We start from the raw sequence: 25638 nt of genomic DNA on the forward strand, positions 1-25638 counted from the left end.
AGGGAGCCCAACATGGGACTCAATCCCAGGGCTCTGGGATCATGACCTGAGCCAAAGGCAGATGCTTAACCAACTGAGCCACCCAGGTGCCCTCTTTTTTTGTAGAGAGAGAGAAAGTGCGCATGCACAAGAAGGAGGGGAGGGGCAGAGGGAGAGGGAGACAGAATCTTAAGCAGGCTCCATGCCTAGTGCAGAGCCTAATGCAGGGCTCAGTGTCACGACCCTGAGATCATATGACCTGAGCTGAAATCAAGAGTCAAACACTTAACGGACTGAGCCACCCAGGCACCCCAAATTTTTCTTTTAACATGTACATGTTCATGCCCCAATCTCATTATTATCATGGAATATGGTGATACACAGGGTATAAAGAATAAAAATGAGGGAAAAACCATAGTCATACCTATAAATATTAAATATTATGCTTTAAATTCCTAAATCTTCTTTCTTATCCTGTGTTATTTTAAAGGATGGAAAATATCCCCATCCAAATAAATTCAAATTTCACAGAATATGTCTTCTATTATGGACTGAACCTTTTTCTTTACATTCTTTTAGACATAGTCTATGGAAATCTCACAGAGAAACGCCAGTCATGAGTAAAGACTAATGGTAGATAGTAGGAAGAAGAACATTTGGAAAATTTACAAGTTTGCATTGTAAAGATAAATTATCTAGATGGTTTAACAACAATTATTACTCTTATTAAGTGGTAATTGTGAATATAGTATTATTAATTTCCTTTCTTGACTATTTTTACATTCAAATGCAAAACTCTTCATTTAGTCAACAATCTCATCTTACTGACCTTCATTCATTCACTTATTCACTCATCCATTCATAGTTTGTTTGATTCAAAAATCAAACATCATGGTCTGGGTTGTGCTTAACAATTATTACTTATCACATAACATATAGAAACACAACCCAGACTCATTAACTTTTTTCAGACTCATTAATTTTTACATTTTTCTTTCTATTGCTATTTTAGCCCCGTTTTATTGTTTCTTTTTATTTTTTGTTCGGTTTGGTTTAATTTGGGGTTACAATAATTAAGTAAAGTATGTAGTGTGAAGATTTGTCATTTATCCTTCCTGTTGATGTAGCATCAACATTTTTGCAATCTTTATCATTCTATACAAACTGGGAATATATGCCTTGGTTGATGTTCCCACTTCTCTTTCTTCACCTGGCTACACCCTCTTCTCCCTTCATAGTATCATCTTCTCCAGAAAGGCTCACTTGCCCCGACCTTGTTTCAGCTCTTCAGTGTGACTAAGAGGTTCGCTGTGCTCCTATAACACCTTCTTTCCTGGTACTCACTGCACTGGAGTCTTTCTATTCATAAGCACTCTGACCCCAAATAGGAACTCTGCGTTATTCATCTTTGTATTCCTAGGGCAATACTTGACACAGATTAAGACTCGATACAGGTTTCTTGAACTTGACTAAAATGGAACAGATGATCTTTCTTCATATCCTTTCTTAATGATGCAAGGCTAAATTCCCATCATAAGATAACAGCTTCCTAATTACAGTGCTTTGGCCTTTTATTTTTTGTTTTTGTTTTTGTTTCTGATCTTTAGCAAAGTTTCTCAATAAAAATGTCATATTCCAATATTCCCCCATGGAGGTCCACATCATAATTTAGAATTTCAGCGTTAATTAACGAGTCTGTTTTCTTAAGGCACTGTTTCTGTGACAGCTTCCTTCATGAAAGCAGGAATTATTTTTTATTTTGGCAGAAAAAGTCTAACAGAATCTATTAAGACTGGCCATGTATGTATGAGGTTATGATGTCATAACCTAGTAATGGACTTGTTTGGAATATAACATCAAGTCAGTAATTCAGACAAATACCTACTTATAGTCCATGAAATGTATATGCCTTCCAGCTTCATTGTAAATAATAACCCAGTAACCACTGCATTTTGTGTGCGACATATGGCACTGCGGCAGGGAAGTATTCTGTGTGGTAAAAATTAAAGAAAAAAAAAAGGTCATTCACAATAAATACTTACCATCTGCTCCCAAGCAGGGTTGCAAGCAGCATCATGATGGAAATTTCAGTACTGTTCCCACCCAGCCATAAATTGTTAAAGAGAACAGATGATATGTGATTTTACAAGTCACTTAGTAAACAGCCATTTCTGAGGCAAAAGGTTTATTTCTATTGGGAGTTCTCTGCCACAGGGCAAGAAACTGAACCATAATCCAAAGTCAAAATAGAATTATCCTTCTGCTTTCATTTTCAATGTCAGAGGCCACACTGGTGAATCACTCCAAATGTCTTCAATTGGATTGCCCATTCTCATGAATAATACATTCAGCTGCACCTCAAAGTAAAAGATGGTCAGACTGAAGTGCTAAAAAGGAAATAACATCATAGTGTAGTAAGAAGAAAACACTGTAAGCAGTGTATAGAGAGAAAGAGAGAGAGAGAAAGAGGAAGGAAGGAAGGAAGGAAAGAAGGAAGGAAGGAAGGAAGGAAGGAAGGAAGGAAGGAAGGAAGGAAAGAAAAAAAAAGGAAGGAAGGAAAGAAGGTAGGAAGGAGATAGATGTGTGTGTGAGAGACAGAAAGAAGTATATAAGATTGAAAGATCGTACACTGAAATCGGATACTCATTCTTTGAATGGTAAAATTACAAATGAGTTTTCTTTCCATCCTTGTGAGTCTCTGAATTTCAAGGTTTCCTGCAATAAACATGTATTTCTTATATAATCAGATAAAGTATGTTATATTTTTAAGAAATCATATCAAAAGCAAGGAACTTAAATGCTTCAAGATGTTAGGTTCCAAGAATTGGGAGAAATGTTTGTATGGGGGCTGGGAAAGTTTGAAGGATTTTGAAGCTAACTCTGAAGAACCAGATATAGCATATAATTAAGACAGAGGAGAAAAGTTTATGTCAATCATGAAACGCAACAAATGGGGAAGTAGCCAAATCAAAATATGCATACGTGTAGGGAAGATAAGCTGAGATTCCTTTCTTTAGAAGCATGTTTTATTTTAAACCAGAGCAATATTATTAAATTAGATAATCAACCTTATTCACCAAATTTGGCTGTAAGTGACTATGGGCTTCCTTTACAAATTGAGCCCATTCTCCAAAATAAAAGAATTACTACTTTTGAGAATACTCCATTATGTTGCAGGGTCCTAAGACAATTCCAATTGAGGAGTTCTCAAAAAAGTTTTGAGTAATGTCAGCACACTGAAAAGAATATTACTCATTTTTATGTGTGTCAAATTATCAAGCAATTTGTTTTTATAGTCACATTCTGTAAGCCCTGAAAGCCAATGAAGACAGACTTAAACTGAATGGCTGTATTTTTATGACCACACTCTTGTTTATCACTGCTCGCAGAAAAGCTCTCTTAGACTTTAGTTTTTGTGCACAGACTCGGGTCTCTTGTTGTTCCAAACTTTAGTTGATTCCTCCTCTTGGTTTCCTACTATGTGAACCATAACCAGTACTTACCAGTTGGTGGTCTTTGCTTCTTTAATGTTTTGTCAATGCTAACAACTTGAAGGGACCCTGCTGCTGAAGGGGGCCTGGGAGAACAGCCACAGGAATCATGTCTACGACACTCGGATTCTCCCACAAGGCCTAGAACAATAATACTATGCACACAGTGACATCTCAATATTGATTTTGGTTGAATGAGTGAAAACAACTCTTCGTTCCCATTACACAACCTACTGTTTAGTGGAATTCAGAATAAGAGGGTTCCACTTAGCACAGAGTTCTGAAAGAGTGGTTTTCCCCAGAGACTGTATCATAGCCTGAAATGAGAGCCACATGACAGGGTTTTAGTACAGGTAGTACAGTGCAGGAAAGGGCATTCATTTCTCTTCACTATAATCTTCCATCTCCTGTTCCTGATTACTTTACATTTGAAGATACTAACGTCTTTATTTGGCTTCTGAAATCAGGATCATCTCATGTATACATATTAATGTAAATCTATAGCTTCCCTGTAGAAGTTTGTATCTTTAGGAAGCAAATATGTGTAAAGTTCATGTTCCCTAGCTAAATATAATTTATTGTTTTGCATCTTCAGTTTCTGTTTTATCTTAGGAAATGTGTTTTCCCAATGGTAGATTGGTCAGAAAATGCTGACACAAAAGAGAACCACTCTGGGAATCTGCAAAATTAAGGTTGGTTTGCCAGTATCCAAAATAGCTTTAGCATGGCATCAATCATTCAAGGTATTTCAAAGGGAGAAGGAACTTGGGCAACCATTCATGCAGTCAACCTTTTTATAGCAAAGGTGAGGAAAGTGAGACCTAAAAGTTTAAATGACTTCTGAAGAACACTTAAATAATTATTGACAAAATCAGGATTTAACATAGTGATAACTGATAATGACTACTGTGTAATCATTACATCATATTATTCCCTATAATGAGAGATAAATAGTACTTTAAAAAAAAAAATCAGAACCGGGGCACCTGGGTGGCTCAGTCGGTTAAGTGTCTGCCTTCGGCTCAGGTCATGATCCCGGGGTCCTGGGATCAAGCCCCACATCGGGCTCCCTGCTCAGCAGGGAGTCTGCTTCTCCCTCTCCCTCTGCCCCTCCTCCCTCTGCCCCTCACCCCGCTTGTGCTCACTCTCTCTCTCTCTCTCTCTCTCAAATAAATAACTAAAATCTTAAAAAAAAATAATCAGAACCTTTGAGATTAGGTTATTACTGAGCAAACCATCCATAGCCTTTTCCATTTTATTAATTCCTTGAGAGTAAGAACTGTATCTTATACATATTTTTTCTCTCTTATATTAAATATATTATCTAACAGTATCTCTCAAACAAGAATTTGTTGATTGATTACTTGATTAACTGAGTACAGAATTAATATATAATTAGACAATTTTAGCTTATTATAGAGATAATACTATAGTTACACAACAAGAAACTATTCTGATATAGAAAATTATACCACATACATTTTTGGGGAGGTAATATGAATGATCAAATGCATATATTTTAGAGTTCCAGCTCTGCTATATAAAAACTTTGGACCATGGAAAATTAATTTTTAAATGTCTCTTCCTTCATCTTATAGTGAGAATAATAAATTCTACCTCATGTGGTCGCTTTAAAAATTAAATGTGGTTGTCTGTGTAAGTACTTAAAGTGCTTTCATATGGAAAGTAGCCAACAGATGTAGGTGATGATCAGCTGAAAACTGAACACAATCATGTCCAAACCTTAGTTTTTAGAATTTAAACCAGGATTTAGACTGGACAAGAAAGACTTTATCTAGCTCGGAAATTTTTTCAGTCTCTGTCTTTATTTTCTGAAGAAAGCAATGGGAAATACATCTTCATCTACAGGCAATCTGGTGCCATGGACATAGCAAAATGCCACAAGAAAATTGCATTAAGGAAAAACACCATGGGATATCCATGATTAAGTAGTTTATGATGATCAATGAATATTTGTTAATGATAATGAAGATGTATTTTTTCCAAACAGGATTCTAAGCTTGGTTTGCAGGGAAAAGTTTTTTTAAATTCTTTAAATGTTAATGTGTCATGAAAATACGGGACACTTCTGTATCTATTTGCACAAATCTGTGCTCCATGTGAAACTATTTTATTAATATTTGCATGACCTATCTTAGTACTATAAAGAAAAACAGATAATACTCAAAGTATGAGAAAATAATGGCCATAACCTATTTCTAATATGCTTTCAAGTACAATTATGGTTTCAGAAAGATGGTACTTGTCTAACACGATTGCAGATTTATCAATACATTAATTACTCAAAAGCTTAGCATACGTGCTGGAGGGGAGAGGGGTGGAGGGATGGGGTAACTTGGTGATGGACACTGGGGAGGGTATGTGTTGTAATGAGCACTGGGTATTATATAAGACTGATGAATCACAGACTGGTACCCCGAAACAAATAATATATTATATGTTAACTAATTGAATTTAAATCTTTAAAAAAGTGATGATGAATAAAAAGCTTAGCATACAGTTATGATGGCAGTGTCTCTAAAATTATATACTAAGTTTCAAGGCTTTTACTATCTCAGATAAGTTCAATCACATCTCAAATAATTTCCATTGTCATGGATATCAGAATAACACATTTTTAGTCTTCACAATTTATTGGGAATCTAAATGAGGACCTATTTGCCCAAGTTTAACTTGAAGACTTTCATGGAAAGTAAAATGCTCTCCCAAACTCTATAACTATGTTGTGATTCTTTATACCATCCCTTTGTTTCTTTTTTCTATCAATGCAGATGGACCTTATGGACTTCGAGTTAATTCTGACAAAGGGCTAAAAGTAGGGGAAGTGTTCACTGTTGACATTGGAGAGGCCATCTTGTTTTATTGTTCTGCTGATTCTTATCCCCCCAACACCTACTCCTGGATCCGGAGGACTGACAATACAACATATGTCATTAAGCACGGGCCTCGCTTGGAAGTTGCATCTGAGAAAGTAGGCCAGAAGACAACTGACTATATGTGCTGTGCTTACAACAATGTAACTGGACGGCGAGATGAAGCTCATTTCACAGTCATCATCACTTCTGTAGGTAAGTGTGACATAAAAAGCAAGGATCCCAAGGAAACACAAATGCAAGCTAGCCTTGCTCTAGCCCCATTTTATATCTATGTGGAAGAGAAAACTATTGTGGATTGTTGAGAAACTCTAAGAAACTCTCTTTCCTGAGTTGATTAATCCATGGCTTCTATGAGTCAAAGAAAGAAAACCCAAAACAGAATGGAGAGAGAATTCAATTGCTAACTGAGGGACCATGAAGAAAAAGAGAATTCAATAAATTACTTAAATATGCATTTATGCTTTCCTGATTTTAAAATCAGGAGTAGAAGAGAAGCAGTCTACTCATTTAAACTGGTTTATATTTGCTATTGCATTAGCTCGGGTGAATAAATCTCCATGAGTTGGAAATCTGGTTTTCCTACTATCTGATTTGACTCCTCTTCTCACTGTCCTTCATGGGCCTCCCTTCCTCTTTCATCATTTAAACACCTGAAATCTGGAAGTTCTTAACAGGAGTCTCAACACCTTGGAAACTATAACATTTTGTAAGTCTTTGAAATCTGACATTCTCTAGAAATCATCTGATTTTTATAGAAAGCTCATCAATCCACAAAAAGTTAAGTATCACTACCTAAAAATGTGTGTCCACCAAATTCTCATCCTTTTGAGCCTTCTCTTCTCTCTCTCTAGAATAATTTTACTTTCCTATATAATTTCATTCACTCCCATGGTTTCATGTAACACTGGTGCATCCCAAATCCATATCTTTAAAGCTCTAAAACTGTATACCCGGTTGCCTTCTGGGTGTCTCCAAGTTGAAATGCCAGAGGCAGCATATAAGTCAAACATACCAAAACTGAACCATCTTCTTTCCCCCCAAATTACTATTCTTTCTGTATTCCCTATTTAAGTGAATGGTTTTACTATCTACCAACCTGAATCAGGTAGCTAAATGCCACTCCAGACCCCTTTCTCTTGCTTATTGCCCTGTCCAACAACCAGTCACCAAGTTTATCCATTCTCCTTCTTTCCTACTTCTCAAACCCATTTCCCTTCTCCTTCTTTCTCAAATTCTTCTCCTCTCCCTATCCCTCTCCCTGTTCTCCTCCTCATCCCCCTCTTCCACCTTGTCCTCATCTTCCACCTTTTTCTCCTTTTGCTTCTTCCTCTACTACCAGTACTTCTGCTAGTATCAGGTCCTTCCTGGACTTAGCATTGCATACAAAGACAAGTCAGTATCCACCTGGGGAACACCTGAGAGCAGGTTTGGAATGGTGGCTAGGGTGCCTATTAGTGGTGTAGGGACAAGTATGCAAAAGGGTACCACACATCAATACTTTCTCCTTTGATAACTTCTCTTCCTCTGCCTTTATAGCCCTAGTGCCTAGATTAGGGCCCATAATATAGAAAGAGTCAATATGTTTTTTTGAATAAATGAAGCAAGAATATAATCCTTGTAATTCTTAGGCTAAATTTTTCAATATGTGGCCCTTGGGCCATGTGCATCAAAATCACCTGGGGAGGTCTACTAATGTATTTTCATTAAGATACCTCAGACCTATTGGGTCAGGATCTTGAAGGTAGGATCTAGGAATCTGAATATTTAACAGGCATAAGTATGGTAATTATGTGTTAAAGGTGTTTTGTTTTTTTTCTCCTCTGTAGTCTTTTGAACTTATTAAAAAGCCACCAAGAATTATAAGACTATAACAAATTACAAACTGATGAAGACATATATAGTGGATAGAATCCTCCCAGGATTCCTTAAAATTGAGAGTATTCATGTTTGTGAAATCCTCTGAATATACTGGAATTTATATACTGGCATGGTGAGGTTTTGTTTTTTTATATGAGGAAAATACAACACTCTCTAGAAAAGTGCTATCCAGGGGTGCCTGGGTGGCTCAGTCAGTTAAGCATCTGCCTTTGGCTCAGGTCACAATCCCAGGGTCCTGTGATTGAGCCCTGTATTGTGTTCCCTGCAAATCGGGGAGCCTGCTTCGCCTTCTCCCTCTGCCCCCCAATCGTGCTCTCTTTCTCTCTCTCTCAAATAAATAAAATCTTAAAAAAAGAAAAGTGCTATCCAATAGAACTTTTTTCAGTGAAGGAAATATTTGATATCTGCTCTAGCCAATATGGTAGCCACTACCTTCACCTGGCTTTTGAGCACTTCAATTTAGCTATGCAACTGAGGGACTGAATTTATTTTATTAATTTTAAATTAAATAGCCACATGTGTCTGGTAGCTACCATATGGGACAATGCGTCTCTAGAATTTTTACTGAATTATGTGTCATTTGGGCAGTGGATAATATATTTCCCTTATTGCTCTCCAAAGCATATATGTGTGTAGGGTGCTATAAATCAGACACTCATTTATTCATTATTTAGCACCTATTATGGGCCAAATACTGGGATAAGCATTGAGAATGCCAAGTGAAAAAAGAAAATCCTGCTAACAAAATGATCACAACCTAATATGGGTAGCAGGCATGTAAACAGCTAAGGTGCATCCTTTGCTTTCTATTTTACTAAAATTTTAATTGGCTTAACCAGCTTTTTACCTCAGTGGCTAACCAAAACATAATTTTAAAGCAAGCCATAATTAAGCATATAAAGTCATTTAGTAGCAATCTGGTTGTCATGTTAGACTTGTTCGTCATGCTCATTGCAAGTGAAAACATCGCTATAATATGTACTTGTATATCCCATTGAAAACTTACTGCCTGAAATTTCCCCATTAATATTTAGCCAAAGTATTTTCATAATATCAGAAGCCCCCAATATTGGATTAAGATCTTATTACCAAGGCCCAAAGACAGCTACAGTCTTTATATCAAATAATTGTCTTTTGCAAAGTATAAAAAAACCTGTTTGACCTGTACAAAGACCAGGTATTTGTTATTATAGTAAATAAGAAGAGCAGGTGCTTAATTTTCAGAGGGATTCAGAGTTGTCAACATTAGTGACCTCTTTATGGTTTTTAGAGCTGTTTTTCAACCCCCATATGTCCACAGAACTTTATTATTTTTTTTTAAAGATTTTATTTATTTGACAGAGAGAGACACAGCGAGAGAGGGAACACAAGCAGGGGGAATGGGACAGGGAGAAGCAGGCTTCCCACTGAGTAGGAAGCCCAATGCAGGGCTCGTTCCCAGGACCCTGGGATCATGACCTGAGCCGAAGGCAGACGCTTAACGACTGAGCCACCCAGGCGCCCCCTCCACAGACCTTTAACTCAAACAGCAGCAAATGGCAAAGTAAATGAATAGTATGTCTTAAGTATCTGATTTTTTTTAATTTTCCAAATTAATGAATCTCTGCAATGGAGATTAAGTGTACACTAACCTACAGTGAAAAAATGAACATCACCAGTTGAGCCCTGACTGACCATCCACTCTGATAAGCAAGCAATCTATATTAAGATCAGTGAAATGGGGCACTTGCCTCCCTTGACAGTCTTGATTGAGAATATCAACAAGACTATGGTCTTTCTAAAACATAGATTGCATATACAGGATACTGTTTATTTTCTCATCACCTTAACTAATTTTGTGCTATATACAAAGAGATACTCTGGTTTGTCCATGACATGTGTATGTTTTCATATTAATGGGAAATTACGAAGCCTGTAACTAAAAATCATATCTAGAATATAAGTTTCAAGGAAAGACTAGCAATTAAAATAATCAATTACCACTTGTATTTTGAAAAAAAATCAATGATTTTATTTCTTTGATTAAGGACTTCCTTGAGTGCAGGTGTCCATGCTTTAAATTTTAATGGGGTCTAAATCACTACTGTAACATGCAATATATAGAAAATGAAAATGTTTATATCAGAATTCAAGTGTTCACGTTTAGTGAAGACATTCAAATATATAAATTATTGGAGTTCCCAAGAGCCACATGGCTGTAGTTTGAGATTTAGATATAATAGAAATGTCTCAAATTTGCAGGTGATACTGAGAAATCTATCATTTTTTATATTTATTTCTATTGTACATCTTTTCATATGGAAGAGAAAAAGAAAGTGACCCAAAGCAGGAAAATGAATTGACTCATTTCTTCTATCTAGAAGTTTCTCCTGTTTAAGATCTTAAGGAGATGTATTTCACTTTGGGCCACTGGAGAAAACAGCTGAGAAAGAACTACAGCCCTGACATCCAGACCCTAAGACCATAGGTGACATCCCCATGAGCATCTAGCACAGAATAACTGTCTATCAGGTGGGGCCATGGAGGAGTATGGAAATAGCACACCCCCCAGTATGGTCCTTTCATCTCCATAGGGACATGAATCAGCTACCATAATCAGCAAACAGATTGGATGGGAGAGATCTCAGAACTCCATTCTGATCTAGGAATAGAAATGCAGACTGGGGGGTGGGGGGGTGCGCCTGGGTGGCTCAGTCGTCAAGCGTCTGCCTTCGGCTCAGGTCATGATCCCAGGGTCCTGGGATCGAGCCCCGCATCAGGCTCCCTGCTCTGCCGGCAGCCTGCTTCTCCTTCTCCCACTCCTCCTGCTTGTGTTCCCTCTCTTGCTGTGTCTCTCTCTGTCAAATAAATAAATAAAATCTTTTTAAAAAGAAGGAAGGAAGGCAGGCAGGCAGGCAGACTGGTAGCATATGGCTGCCCTGTCTTGGGTGCAGTCTCTCAAACAGCAGGGCTGTGATACCATGGATACCACACCTCTTGCCCATATTTGCACTTAATATATTATTTCATTTTATTTGTTTGCCTAAGGAGGGGGCAAATAGCATTTGCACTAGGGCTTTGGTAAATGAGTCAGTCATATTTAAATAATGAAGAGAATGGCATGCTATGAGCTGAACAGTAGAAAACTCTCTGAAAGAAAGAATGGGGCTCCTGCGAGTGTCCAGAACTGCATTCAGAATTCCTATACATTCTCTGTAGCAATAGGATCAGAATTTCTCAAGTTGGGGTCTGGAAGTCCATCTCTCCAAAATACACTTGCCTAGAGCTGAGACTGCAGCAACTGTGCCCCTTGATTTGATCCTTGACATATTTGGCATTTTTTATTTTGTGAAAGGGAGCAAATTTCATGTTCTGAGACAGAGAATCAATGTTGAGAGGAGAGACTCAGAATGCTCTAGAAAGAAGGGGGCCTAACGGGGAAGATCATTTGTTCTGAGAATAAAGACTATCCCTATTCCTCATTCTCCAGGGAAAGGATGCTTGGCCTTCACCATAGCCAAGGTTTTGGGATACAGACAGTGGTCGCTACAAGGTGGTTCTCTGATGTAGGGCTAACAGGGGCCAAGGGGAAAGGAGGCAAGAGAGCAATAAGAAAGGAGTCTGAAGAGATAAGGAAGTAGGGGTGCCTGGCTGGCTCAGTCGATGGAGCGTGCAGCTCTTGACCTCAGGGTTGTGGCTTCAAGCCCCATGTTGGGTGTGGAGACTACTTAAAAATTAGTTAATTAACTAATTAATTAAAGAGATAAGGAAGTAATGGTAAGAGTAATAAGTGGAATCCTCTGTAGGACGAAATGTGTAAATTCAATCATTTTAAGAAACAAATCAAAAGGGACAAAAAGTTAAAAATGAAGGAGAGGCAAGAAGATGTCTTATTTAAATGTAAGATGGCCAATCATTGCATGCTAAACCAACTTCTGGTTGGTTTCAGAATCACAGAAGTGCCTGGCGAAGAGCTGATGTATGCAAGAGTGTAACCTTACCATTAGAATGAGAAGTACTTGGAAGTAATAATTATTAGCATATTTTCAAGCTTAAGGGGGGAAAAAACAACTGAGACTATACTAAAATGTTTTTCTGCAGTTTTTCTCATGGTAAAGCACATAGCAGAAACTTGACAAGAATAAATCACCACCCAATACTTTTTTGAGGGGTTAGGGGAATTTTGGTGAAGGCAGTCCAACTATGAAGAAGTGAAAGAGCTGAAACACATCAAGTTTCCTGTTAGAAAAGATTAGAGGTAAAACTGGATACCTGCATTACAAAATCATTCTTTTACTATGGATTAACAGGAAAAAAAATTGAACTTGCAGTAGGAAAAAACCTATGTTCCAGTCTTAGTTCTATGACTACTGAATATGGCAAATATTTCTAAAATATTTCTCTGAGACTATTTCTTTGTCTGTACCTATAAATGGTACTTTAATTTTTTTATTATTTACATTATTACTGATATGATACATCTATACCAAATAAATGGGAAACAAATGTACAATTAGTTTTATATACATATAATTCTCATAATTTAATTGTGCAGGTCTGAAAATCGGCTAGTTTTGATTTTAATATTGGATCTAAAATGAAGAAATAGAGAATTTACTTGCTAAAAGTGGTATCCAAATCATATACTATATCTTAAATTATGCCATTCTATTATTTAGTATTTCTTCTTTATTACATTGCTTTTCTATCCCTGGTGGTGTTTCAAGAGAGTATTCTATTTGCCTTTATCTTATTGACAACCACACCAGAATATGGGTCCTTCTGAATTTATATTTTAGAAGTAAAATAGATTAGCTTTTGTTGAGTTTCCAAAATTCTATCTCTAGGACAGTAGAGAATGTGGAAATCAGTCATACAAAGAACAATAAACCATTTGGAGATATTGAATCTGAAGAAGAGAATTCTAGGGGAGATATGAGAGTTTCAATAAATAATTGAGATGGCATCATGCAGAAAAAGATTTGATTTATTTTTTGTAATTTCAGTTGGTAGAACTGAGTGGCTTTGGGCTTAATGAGTGGAAGGACTTCTGTTTCTTCACTTCAGGTGGAAGTGATGGAAAGCATAGAATTATAGTCAGACATTAATTGAGTTCAGGTTTGTATCCTGGAGTCTTAGCCTTTTCATCTTTAATATGGAACTTATTCTTGTATTTTGGAGGCCAGTGGAAGTGGCAAACAGTAAAAGTATTATAAATCTTGGTTAGTTTTTTTAAAATCTCCAAAGTCTAAGAGACAAAGAAAAATGTACAACTACCAAGTAACTAGAGAGGAAAAGAGGAATAAAATGAAATCCTGATTAATCCAAATTAAGACAAGAAAGGTGAGATAAAAATGGAGGAAATACAGAAAAAATAATAAGATTGTAGATCTCAGCCAAATATATTTAGTAATTCCATTAAATGCTAATGTACCAAATATTCCAACTAAAAGACAAATATTGTCAAACTGGATTAAAAAATACTATTTGATGCAAAAAAATACAATTTGATGTTTATAAGATACACACCTTATCTGTAAGGATACTGAAAGATTGAAAGTAAAAGAATGAACAGATAAACCATAAAAATAGCCAGAAGAAAGCTGATAAAGCTCTACTAGTATCAGGCGAATTAGATATATTTTTTAAGATAAGAAGTATTACTTTAGATAGAAAGTGGACATTTCATAAGAGTAAAGTGATCTATCCAGCAGGAGAATATAAAAATTCTGAATTTGAATGCATCTACTAGCATTGCTTCAAAGTATAATAAATAGCAAAAATTAACAAAGAACTAGAAAAATCCATAATCAGAGAGAGATTTTAGCATATCTCTCTCAGTAACTGATAGAATACATAGACAAAAACTTAGTTGGAATAGAGAAAAACAATCTGTCCTAATTTCAATAATATAGAATATAACATACAACAACTGTAGACCACACCCTCTGTTCATATGACCATGTATATGGTCATTTTTCTAAAATCTTGGCATTCGAATGATTGAAATAAAGCAGGGTCTGCTCTCTAACTAGAGTGGACTTCAACTAAAAATCAACAACAGAGAAGAAACTAGGAAACTCCCAAACTTCAGGAAATTAAGCAACATGCTTCTAAATAACTCAGAGGTCAAATAAGAAATCTCAGTGAATGGGGCGCCTGGGTGGTTCAGTTGGTTGAGCAACTGCCTTCGGCTCGGGTCGTGATCCTGGAGTCCCGGGATCGAGTCCCGCATCGGGCTCCCTGCTCGGCAGGGAGTCTGCTTCTCCCTCTGATCCTCCCCCTCTCATGCTCTCTGTCTCCCATTCTCTCTCTCAGATAAATAAATAAAAAATCTTAAAAAAAAAAAAGAAATCTCAGTGAAAATTATAAAATATTTTGAACTTAATGATCATGAAAATACTACTTTTGAAAAACTCACAGGATGTTGTTCTATAGTAAAATTGTCTACACTTAAGAAAGTGATGAAGAAAATAATAATAGAGATTAAATTTAAAAGTATATTGTGTCCAGGGGTGCCTGGGTGGCTCAGTCATTAAGCATCTGCCTTCGGCTCAGGTCATGATCCCAGGGTCCTGGGATCGAGCCCCGCATTGGGCTCCCTGCTTGGCAGGGAGCCTGCTTCTCCCTCTCCCACTCCCCCTGCTTGTGTTCCTCTCTTGCTGTGTCTCTCTGTCAAATAAATAAATAAAATCTAAAAAAAAAAAAAGTATATTGTGTCCATAGCCATTACATTATGTATGGCACAAAAAATTGAGGACCTATTCTTCCAGCATCAAAAACTATTACTCAGTCCAGCAGTTATTCACATCATTGATGAATGTATGAAGTTCCAATGTATGTTGTTATTTCATTTTCATCTTATTAAATATCAACCAATATCTATGTTGAAACTACACTTGATCATATATGATGTAAGCTATTTCTTTGCTCAATTGCATAGTAATCATAGTAGTTATTTAAAGTCTAATTTTTTCAAAATATGGTTGAATTTCACCCATGGGTGGAAAATATAAGAGTTCAGCAAAAATCAACAAATGCATTTCCTGAGAATCAGTTAGCTATATGTAATTAACAATAAAGAGTATTGCATATTTTACATAGCACATAATTCTAAGTTATGTGCTACACTTCCATTTTATCATTAAAATTTGTAACTTTTGTGTGTGTGTGTGTATATATATATATATGTACATACATACATTTTTTTTGAGACTCAGTTACCTGTAGACCCACTGGATAGTGTCCTATTTACATAATATACTTCATGTAAAACTCTCTGGCTGCCCCAAATTCTAGGATATTAGAGCAGCAAGAGAACTTAAAGGCCTCTCACTCTAACCTCCTCATTTCACTAGTGTGAGAATCAAGGCCATCAAAGTCAAGTGGCTCATCCAATGTTGCCCAGCTCTCTAGAAAGAACAAACCCTTGAAGTAGGAGCAGAGTATCTGAAGAAAGGCTCAAACCTCACAAAGAGATCACCCAAATGCTAAAGTAGTTCCAAACTAAAAGGTCAGCTTTCCAACAATGGGAGAATATAAATTAACAGAGAAAAGAAGGAAAAATAATCTTTCTAATAACTTTTTTGATGTTCTAGTGGAGATCTAGAACCAAAAATTGCCATTCTCATTCGTTTTAAACCACCCTGTGATGCATTTATTTCTTCCATCCAAAATTTAAGAGTTTAATTTAAAATATGTTTAAAAGCAATAAATATTGCACCGGTATTATAATCCCACAGAAAGAACGTTTTAAGAACACAGTTTTCTGAATGTGTATCAGAAATTTATAAACTTCCCATCGGAGATAGGAAAAATTTTTGATAATGCAAAACAACCTTGCTTAACTCTTAAGGATTTAAGGGGAATATTGGACAGCATTGTATGAGAAAATTAGAAGAGATAAATGATTTCCACGACTTTTTAACTGGAATTTGACATACGGGATCTATATTATATTACGAGAAGATTCTGGGAAGATTAAAAGATGAAAGTGTTCTAGATAGAAAAGCCATGAGAGTATGTATATGGCCACAGTGAAAGAATGGAAATAAATACTAAGGTTTTTTCTTTGTCTTTGCTGCTAGAGACCTGTCTTTGCTGCAGAGTCTTTATTGGGGAAGACAACACAGTACAGCCTGGATATTTATTGCAGAGCTGGGTGGCCACCAAGCTCTTCACTGCACCCAAGTTCATCCAGGATGGAAGCAATATCCCATGACGTTCACTCCCACATTAAGCTGGACTGGGACAGGCAACTGCCACAGTTCATTTCATTTCCACATCAATACCTGAGTCACGTGATTCATGGAAGACATCTGTTACTCACATTTGTTGCAGGTCACAACTACTTCCCACTTTATAGATTAACTCTATGACTAAACATATCATAGTCTAAAAGTGGTGTTAATGTAGCCATGGTTAATAAGTTGGTTTTAAATTGCATCAAAGGGGGGGCACCTGGGTGGCTCAGTCAGTTAAGCAACTGCCTTCAGCTCACGCTCAGGTCCTGATCCCAGGGTCCCTGCTCAGCCAGGAACCTGCTTCTCCCTCTCTCTGCCCCTCCCACCCACTTGTGCACTCTCTCGCTCTCTCTCTCAAATAAATAAAATCTTTAAAAAAAAAAAAAAATGGAGGCAGCACTAAGTGTCAAGAGCCTGAACATCTGAACATCTGAACTCTGCCCACTTATTAGCTGAGTGACCTTGGGCAAGCCTCAGCTTCCTCATCTATAAGAGGAGGATGATAATAATAATACTTCCTTATTGATTGTTGTGAACATTCAATGGGTTAATATATATCATACACTCTTAGAACAGAGCCGGATGTATTATAAGCACTCAGCAGGTGTTAGCTATAGCTATTACCCCATATTTTATATAGGAATATTAAATAAAAGGAATGACTTGCAAAACAAAGTGAATTTTATTTTTTTTATTTTTTTTAAGATTTTTTAATTTATTTATTTGACAGAGAGAGACACAGCTAGAGAGGGAACACAAGCAGGGGGAGTGGGAGAGGGAGAAGCAGCCTTCCCACTGAGCAGGGAGCCGGATGCGGGCTCCATCCCGGGACCCTGAGATCATGACCTGAGCCAAAGACAGACACTTGATGACTGAGCTACCCAGGCACCCCCAAATGAATTTTAGTTACAGTGTGGGACTCCAAATATTTTATTGACAATCACACATATTCTATTTTAGGAATTAAAATTTCTTTATTGGTCAAAAATTAGTAGAGTGTATTTGAAATAAACACTTCCCCTCTGGCACTTTAATCACATACTACCTGCCTAGAATATCCATGTACCTGAATTATACTGAAAGAGTGAGATGGAAGGAAAGAGAACAATTCAGCAACTGGGAATGTTTCATACAATGAGATCAAACAGATCTAAATTAAATGGTGGTGAACACTATTGGAAAGTATGACATAAGCTATTTGCTACATCCAGTACAACACATCAGTATTATCCTGGGTAGATTACCACATTTCCAATTACAAATATCCTTAGAGAGTTTAGGCCATTGTGGTCAAATGGCTGTGTTTTCTAAAATAACTGCATTCCTTCTGCTTGGACTTTCTCATTCTCACTTGCTAACACACAGTCTCCCCTCCTCCCCCCCCAACCCCGTCTTTCTCTCTCTCTCTCTCTCTCTCTCTCTATATATATATATACATACATTCACACACAAAAGAAATAATATATAATATATAGGTGTAGTAATGTCCCCAGATAAAGCATAAACAACTCAAACTATATAGTAATTTATTATTGATCTTTAGTAAAAATATTTAACATATGTCTTTTATTTAGGACTGGAGAAGCTTGCACAAAAAGGGAAATCATTGTCCCCTTTAGCAAGTATAACTGGAATATCACTCTTTTTGATTATATCCATGTGTCTTCTCTTCCTATGGAAAAAATATCAACCCTACAAAGGTAGGTTAAAATTAGAAAGAAAATTTACAAATTGTTTTATATGTGTACTAAAAAGTACCTTACTATGGTTTTTTTTCCTCTTGGTTTTAGTTATAAAACAGAAGCTAGGAGGCAGGTAATACGTATGTTCCTACAAAAATAATTTTTTCCTGAATGCTTTTTCCTCAGTTATTATCACTGACAGAAATACCTATTTTTTTTTCAGGCCGGAAACAGAATACAGGAAAGCTCAAACATTTTCAGGTAATGGCCATGCTGAAAGAGACTAATATCAATGTTAATGTATATGAATTAATATTGTTGATAATAATTATTATATATAATGTACTATTGATATAATTCCCATAAGCTATTATTGATATAATACTAACAGTCCTTTACCTTTAAATAGTGCCTTCACTTTACAAAGTGCTATCCCTTGTATTGGTTTTATCTAAGTCATGCAAGTCTATAAAATAAGCCTGAAAGGCACTCAACTCCATTTTTATAGGCAAGAGAACCAAGGCTTGGAGATTAAGTCACTTGCCCACCGTCACTGAGTTCTTTTGAATTCTAATCCATTGATCCTTGTATTATTTTGAAAATGCCCAGGACCCTCTCAATTTAGTCTTTCCTAAAGCAGATACAATGCTGGCAGCTCCATCCCAGGGAGAAAAGGAAAGGGAGGTTTGACAGCTTTGCTGCTTCTCTGTCCCCAGATTGCCCCTCATTGCCATTCACTACTGACTCCCTACAGAGTTGTTATAAGCTAACAATGGGGCTTTAACTCAGGCCTGGAGTCACATGGAGCTGGGTTTCAGTGCCATATATGCCACTTTTTTCCAGTGTCACCTTGAGAAAATTAATGAATTTTTCTTGACCTCAACTTCCTCATCTATATAATAGAGATAATAACTCCCCCCCCCACACACACACCAGGGTTGCTATGAGAATTAAATACAATGATGTAGGTGGAGTGCCTAATATGCCTGGATGCTTAGTGAATGTGGGTCTGCTTCCTCTTATCAAGCCCCAGAGACCATCTGGTTCCTCCCAACCACCCCATTCCCATCATTTTACAGATGATAGTTTGGGTGATTTTGATATTGCCTTGTATTATATTTTGGACACATGGGCAGCTATATTTAATTATGTATTCTTATTAGTTCTGATGGTCTCTGTTTTAAATTTGGCAGGGTGCAGTACATATTATGTGTAGATTAAGAGATGCTGTGACTCCCAGGCTGAAGCCTTGGTGTGCTCTTTGGTAACTGAGAGTTACAAAGGACAAGCCTGCCCACACGTGTTCATTTGAATATAGAATACACCTTCCCACATCAGACTTTAAGAATAATTGTCCCAATTTAGTTTCAATTCTCAGCTTCTGAAGGAGTGATTTCCAACACTGCTTAGTGACAATATGACTATAGGGGATTAGGAAATGTTAAATTGGTTTTATACACATACCACTTGAAGCAAACAGTAAAGATAAGTTTTACAAAGGCTTAAAAAAAACTACAGTAGCAGTTCGAGGCATTTGATTTGTAAGTAGTGTTTGTTTTACATTTCAGGCCATGAAGATGCTCTGGATGACTTTGGAATATATGAATTTGTTGCTTTTCCAGATGCTTCTGGTGTTCCCAGGGTTGGTTTCCCTAGTGGCTGATTAACCAGAGGTGTAAGCAGCATTCAGTTAAGCACTCAGGCAGTTTGGTCAAATGGCTGTGCTACCCTCAGCAGAGTTTACTCACTTTGTAGTGAATGATGTTGCCAGATCTGAGGAGCTAAAGCATCTTTCTTGGCCTTTATAAGTAAGGCTAACACGAATTAGGAAGTTACACTAATTCGTAAACATTCTTTACCTGGTAAGCTCAGCAAAGAGAGAACTAACTAGGTTGAAGTTCAAGAGAACTTAACAAATAGGGGATCAGGGACCCTGATTTAAATCATTCTGCATCACCTTGATGGCTAGAGCCTGTCACTTCACTGAACTCTCTCTCTCTCTCTCTGTTCCTCACTTTCCCTTCCCTTCCCCTCATAGCTTGCAAAGACAAATGATCATACCCTTACTCATACCCTTATGCTCTTCAGAAGAAAGGTACCGTATAAACCCAAAGTATGCAAGTACACATCTTTATTTTTTATCCTAAAGGTGCCTGAGATGTGAGATGGGGAGCCTTTACACCATTGAAACATTTTTTCAGTTTGCAAAGACAAGGTCTTTTAAAACAATATGTTTTGTTTAACAGACTTAAAGAATGTTCTCTGAGCTAATAAGCTCGTTAGCATTTTTATAGATTTCTGTAGGGCCAGTCTTACCTCTGCTTTCTTGTTCCCCTATGATAGTTTACTTAGGGAAGGGGCCATAAACAAACTACTTGCTTCAAGGCATTTTCATTTCCTTTTTTTTTTTTAAGAACTATTTGTCATTAGGGATTGGTTACCTCACCTGTCTGTTCAGTGAATTCTATCAATGCATAAGGTTCATACAGTAATTTTCCTAGCCACAGACTTTACTTCACAAATGCTATGTGAGTAATAGAGGGAGACTGATTTATATTTCATCCTCCTAAGGGCACGTTGGTAGCACCATGATCAGAGATGAAGGGCAGAACTGCATTGCAAAGCTTCGCACTACCCTATTCAGTCTCAGACAGCACTGGCTCACCTTTCACTTCTACAATGAAAAGGACAAAAATAAATATTTGTAGATCAATTATTTCAAACAGCTTCTCACCACAGCAGAAAGCCCCTTGTCAGGTGTGGCTTTTAAATAGGAGAGCAGGAAACTGAAGAGCTGGTAAGACTTAGAGTTGAATTTTTGAAACTGGGGAGTTTCTTTATTTATAAGGATGCAGAATTTATTCCTAGGAATTCATGAGAAAGGAGTGAGATCTATGTAAGAAACTTTAAATTTAACCTTGTGATTAATTAGTATTCAGTTTGAAGATGTTATTGGGAAGACCTGTATGCTCAAAATGCTATAATCTTCAAGAAATTGGGGCAGAGAAATGAGCACTTTGATTACATATCGGAAGCCGCCCTTATTTCTGTTATAAGTAGAATAACTTAATTTGGAGCTATGCCCATCTTCAAAGCTGAAAATTCCTGAGGAGTCAGCTAAGGTTCTTCATTGGTGGTGCAAGGTGCTTTGGGAAGAAGTGAGAAATCAACACCAACAATGGAAGGAAAAGGATGAGGAACAAGACATGTGTAGGACAACCGGTGTTAGAAGAAGCCAGCATGGCAGTTATGTGTGAAGATTAGCAACCAAATGCAATGGCTTTGAGAAGAAAAGGAAAAATAATAATAAGGCCAAGATGTCAAAGTTGAAGTTAAGAAGGGAAATAACTTACTTTTTGAGTTTTTAAAAATAAGAATCATCTCTCAGCTTGTGGTACATGGACATGTGGAATCTTCCTCCTCTCTCTACTTGCTGTAGATTTTACTGTCCATTTAGCACCTCTTTGGGGAATTGGACAGAAAGCTATGGCATGAAATGAACAAATTTATTACTTGTTACCAGCTGATATGAGCTTAGGTGAATAAGTCATTACCTATAGATTGCTTTTATCATAGCCCCCAAACACCCCCATACCAAAAAAACTCAAGAGTTGATCTCAAGTACACTTGACCCTGGAACAACATGGGGGTTAGGGGTGCCAAGGCTACCCAATCAAAAATCTGCCTATAACTTTTGACTCCCCCAAAACTTAACTACTAGTAGCCTACTTTGACCAAAAGTCTTACCAATAATATCAACAGTCAGTTAATGCATATTTGTATTATATATTGTATTCTTACAATAAAGTAAGCTAGAGAAAAAATGCTAAGAAAAGCATAAGGAAGAGAAAATACATTTACAGTACGTCCTGTATTTACTGAAAAATATCCATGTATAAGTGGACCTGCGCAGTTCAAACCCAGTTTGTTCAAGGGCCAACCGTACAAATGGTAAAGAAAATCTCCTTGGCACAAAAATGATAGAATGAATCACATATCCTAGGGCTGCACGTGAGAACTTAGGCAAGTGGAATGGGAACTGTTTCCAAAGAAAACACAGAGCTAAGATGTTCCAATGCAACATAGCAGATTAAATTGGATTGAGATAACAAACTCTTCAGATGATTTATCAAGGGCAAAGAGTCCTCTAGGTGATACTCTATAAATACAAGACTGAAAGTGATCCATTGGAAGTGTGATGAAAATTGGAAGAGCTTGGGATGAGGAGGGGAACCAGACTTTAGCAAACTAATTGGAAGGCAGTGTTTACAAGAAGAAGAAAATTATCAGATACAAGGAAGGGGAGTTAATAGAACATGAATGCCGGTTTCAGCAAAATACATGTTGGTTTTTACCAGGCAGAAATATACTGCAGTGCTTCCCACATTCTTCCAAGCCTTTAGTTAGAGCCCATCCATGACTGCGTTCAAACCAAAACATCTCCCTTTGTGTGTTCTGTATTTCTTGGTACTGTCTGTATTAACTTGCAGTGTGATGAGGGCTTTTGTCTACACATTATTCTTTCTTTTCAACCATCCTTGCACATATAATTGGCAAACAGTGTCAAAAAGCTAACTGAGATGTAATATAAAAGATAATCGTATATGCTCTCTGATTCTAAGCTGTCCTGATATCTTCTCTTTTGCTATTTTATTCTTTCTATTATATTTCCTTTACAGTACTGCCAGCTTTTTTCCTAAATGAAGAAAAAAAGTGATAGCATTGTTAAGCTATTCCTCTTCTGACTTCATAGCTATGCTGCTACATAAACTACCATAGGGTAAGTGCAGGAAACTATAGCAAGGAGAAGATGGACATTGTAGGGAAGATAAACAGATCTAATCTTCTAATCATCACCACTTCCAGTTGTTTTCAACTATGCAGCAGAGTAGACATACTATTTACTAGTCTGCTAATTTTTTTTTTTAATGTGCCACATTTTCTAGATGCCAAGTAGGTCTGCTCCAACCCCTGATGGCATATCAGGACAAGATTTGCACAGTACAATTTACGAAGTCATTCAGCACATACCTGCCCAACAGCAAGACTGTCCAGAGTAAGTATGAACTTGCATTTGGTGATGCTACTTTGGAAGGGCTCAGTATTCAGCCCCTGCTTTGCCCAGAATTTACTGAAAGGCTCAGAAGAAAAATATTAAAACAGGAAATTATAGCTTCTGTACATTTGAACACACTTGCCCACTGGAAAATAATTTTAGGGAAAAAAATAGACAAACACACTAGTATCTTCTAGGGTTGTACACTTGGGCCAGTGGACTAGATGCAGAGCTCTGGAATCCAGCATTTCCCTCCAATGAGTCTGGGTATGAAAGAGATTTTCAGGCCAGTTCTCAAGCCTGATAATCTTGGTTATCTTGACAATTTTCCAATGACTGTGGTGATTTTAGAGCCAATGATCTGTCACTATGACTAGGACCAGGAAAAAAAACTCTACAAAATATGCACAGCACTGTCACCATCAAATGTCCAACCTCTTACAGATTCAAAGCAGTCTACTCTCAAGTGAACAGAATCACAGCATGGACTGGCCTCACATCCAGAGACGGTAAAATCTGAGCTGAGGCCAAAGCCAGGAAACTACTTATCCAGTTAACCTCAGGGCTGACACTAAGGAGTTGTCCTCCCTTCCCCGGCCACCACGGAGAAACTAAGCCTACAGCCTTTTGAAATAATGAAATGAACTTCCCCTTTTTGTGTTATAGCTGCCTGCAGGCATAACTGCCACAAATCATCTTCCATTATTTCTTTATTTGTCATTTATTGACTTTGAAAAGAACATCAATAACCACACACAGGAACTTCCCCTCTGGCAAAAGAAACAGTTCTAGAGAAGTAATTCATGCACACCTCTGGATTAATACCAAAAACAACAGCTAGCAGTGGATGAATGCATGGGAAATCATCTTAGGGGGAGGAGACCCTCCTGGGGGGGGACTCTGCAGTCATTTAAGGGCTAAGTGGCAGGACACCTCAGAGGACCCCATCAGTGCATTGCTTCTTGACCCAGGGAGCCTGGAGAAAAGGGAGTCAGGTAAATTAGGAGCAGATCCTGACAGACTAGGAACTTCTGGCTTGAAATGAAAATGTTTTAAAGAATTATATTATTGGGGCACCTGGGTGGTTCAGTCTGTTTAGGGTCCTACTCTTGATTTCATCTCAGGTCATGATCTCAGGGTCCTAGGAAGGAGCCCCAGGTAGGGCTCCCTGCTCAGCGCCTCCGAGAATGCTTTCCTTCTCCTTCCCGCTTTGCCCCTCTCCCCCTTGCACACTCTCTCTCAAATAAATAAATAAAATCTTAAAAGAATTATTTAAATGCTGTATTTAAAAAATCAGAACACAAGAGTGAAATATTATTCCATGACAGTTAAAAAAAAAAAAAAACACCTCTCTAAAATGATACCTGACTCTCTTTACTTCTGGACTAGAAAATTACGGGATTTTTGTTGTTATTGTTGTCATTAAATGTAAGGAATAGAAAGAATTTTGAGAGTATGTCTGCTTCCCAATTTTAAGATTATATCCAATTAGGAATTTTAACCTATTTAAGTTCATGTGTTTTTCTATTTGTCATTTATTCTGCATTATCTTTTTTTTAATTTAGAATGCAAACAAACCAAATGAAAACTTGAGGTTTATCTTTTAAAGCTCCCAATGATAAAATAAATGTTGATTTATTTATAAAGCAGTAGAATATGGCAGCTATAATTTCAGAACACAAAATAAAGTGATCAGGTTAGTTTTGCATGTTAAAAAAAAACATGATTCTCTAAGTTAAAAAAGAAAATCACCCTCTGAAACTAGACTGCTTTCAGATATGAGCAATATCTTTAGAGTTTCTTGGGAATATAAAAGTTTATTTTAGAAATAAACTCAGAAGGTTGAAAATAAAGCAGAAATGTTCTTTTTCAAGCACATAATGGACTATTCAAACTGCTATTGAGGATATGCTCCCTCGAGGGGCAGCAACCTGAGAACCCCAGTTCACATCACCAGTCCTCTCTCTCCATTGCCTCAGCTCACCTCCTTCCCTGTCCTCCTACTCTTTCTTTGCTTCCCTTCCTGTGTCTTTGTCTTCCAGGGACTCTCTCTTCCTTTACTTCCATCCTTCAATATCTGCCCTCTCTGAATATTCCCTTCTTTTATCTTCTCTCTCTGGAAGACTGTCTCCCTTCTCTCTAAAATCTCTTAAAATTTTCCTTTTTACACTTATTTTATTTACAGTCAATTTACAAACATTTCCAGAACATTATCTTCTAGGGATAGAGATTAAGTAAGGCTAAGTCTTTTAAGGATTCCATAATTTAGTAGGCTCTTGTTTGCTTATTGTAACTAAAAACTAGTGGTCCTTAGTAGAATAAATATTCCTCAATAATTAAATATCCCCTAAACATGCGGAGGGCATTTTTCTCTCCTGATTGCCTATGGCTTTATTCTTTAAGTTCAATTAAACTCAAAGATCCATTTTATGA

The 25638-nt window shown here is 37.1% G+C and overlaps 1 protein-coding gene across 7 annotated transcripts in view; it reads left to right on the forward strand.

The window, feature by feature from the left end:
• Positions 1-25638, forward strand: part of HEPACAM2 (HEPACAM family member 2) — a 40436-nt gene that overhangs the window by 8745 nt on the left and 6053 nt on the right. For 2 of the 7 annotated variants that reach the window (XM_045864699.3, XM_045864698.2), the window contains exons 3-8: positions 6263-6559; positions 18042-18167; positions 18258-18282; positions 18373-18410; positions 19718-19791; positions 23096-23205. In XM_045864699.3, the coding sequence (XP_045720655.1) occupies positions 6263-6559; positions 18042-18167; positions 18258-18282; positions 18373-18410; positions 19718-19791; positions 23096-23205 (670 nt within the window). Of the gene's footprint in view, positions 1-6262; positions 6560-18041; positions 18168-18257; positions 18283-18372; positions 18411-19717; positions 19792-23095; positions 23210-23649; positions 24607-25638 lie in introns of those variants that run through there. The other 5 variants (XM_045864695.3, XM_045864697.3, XM_064575265.1 and 2 more) reach the window with 4 other exon arrangements.

This window comes from Mirounga angustirostris, unplaced genomic scaffold (genome assembly GCF_029215605.1).
Source record: "Mirounga angustirostris isolate CCGP_5_RB_7025 unplaced genomic scaffold, mMirAng1.0.hap1 SCAF_12, whole genome shotgun sequence".
Taxonomy (NCBI): Eukaryota; Metazoa; Chordata; class Mammalia; order Carnivora; family Phocidae; genus Mirounga; species Mirounga angustirostris.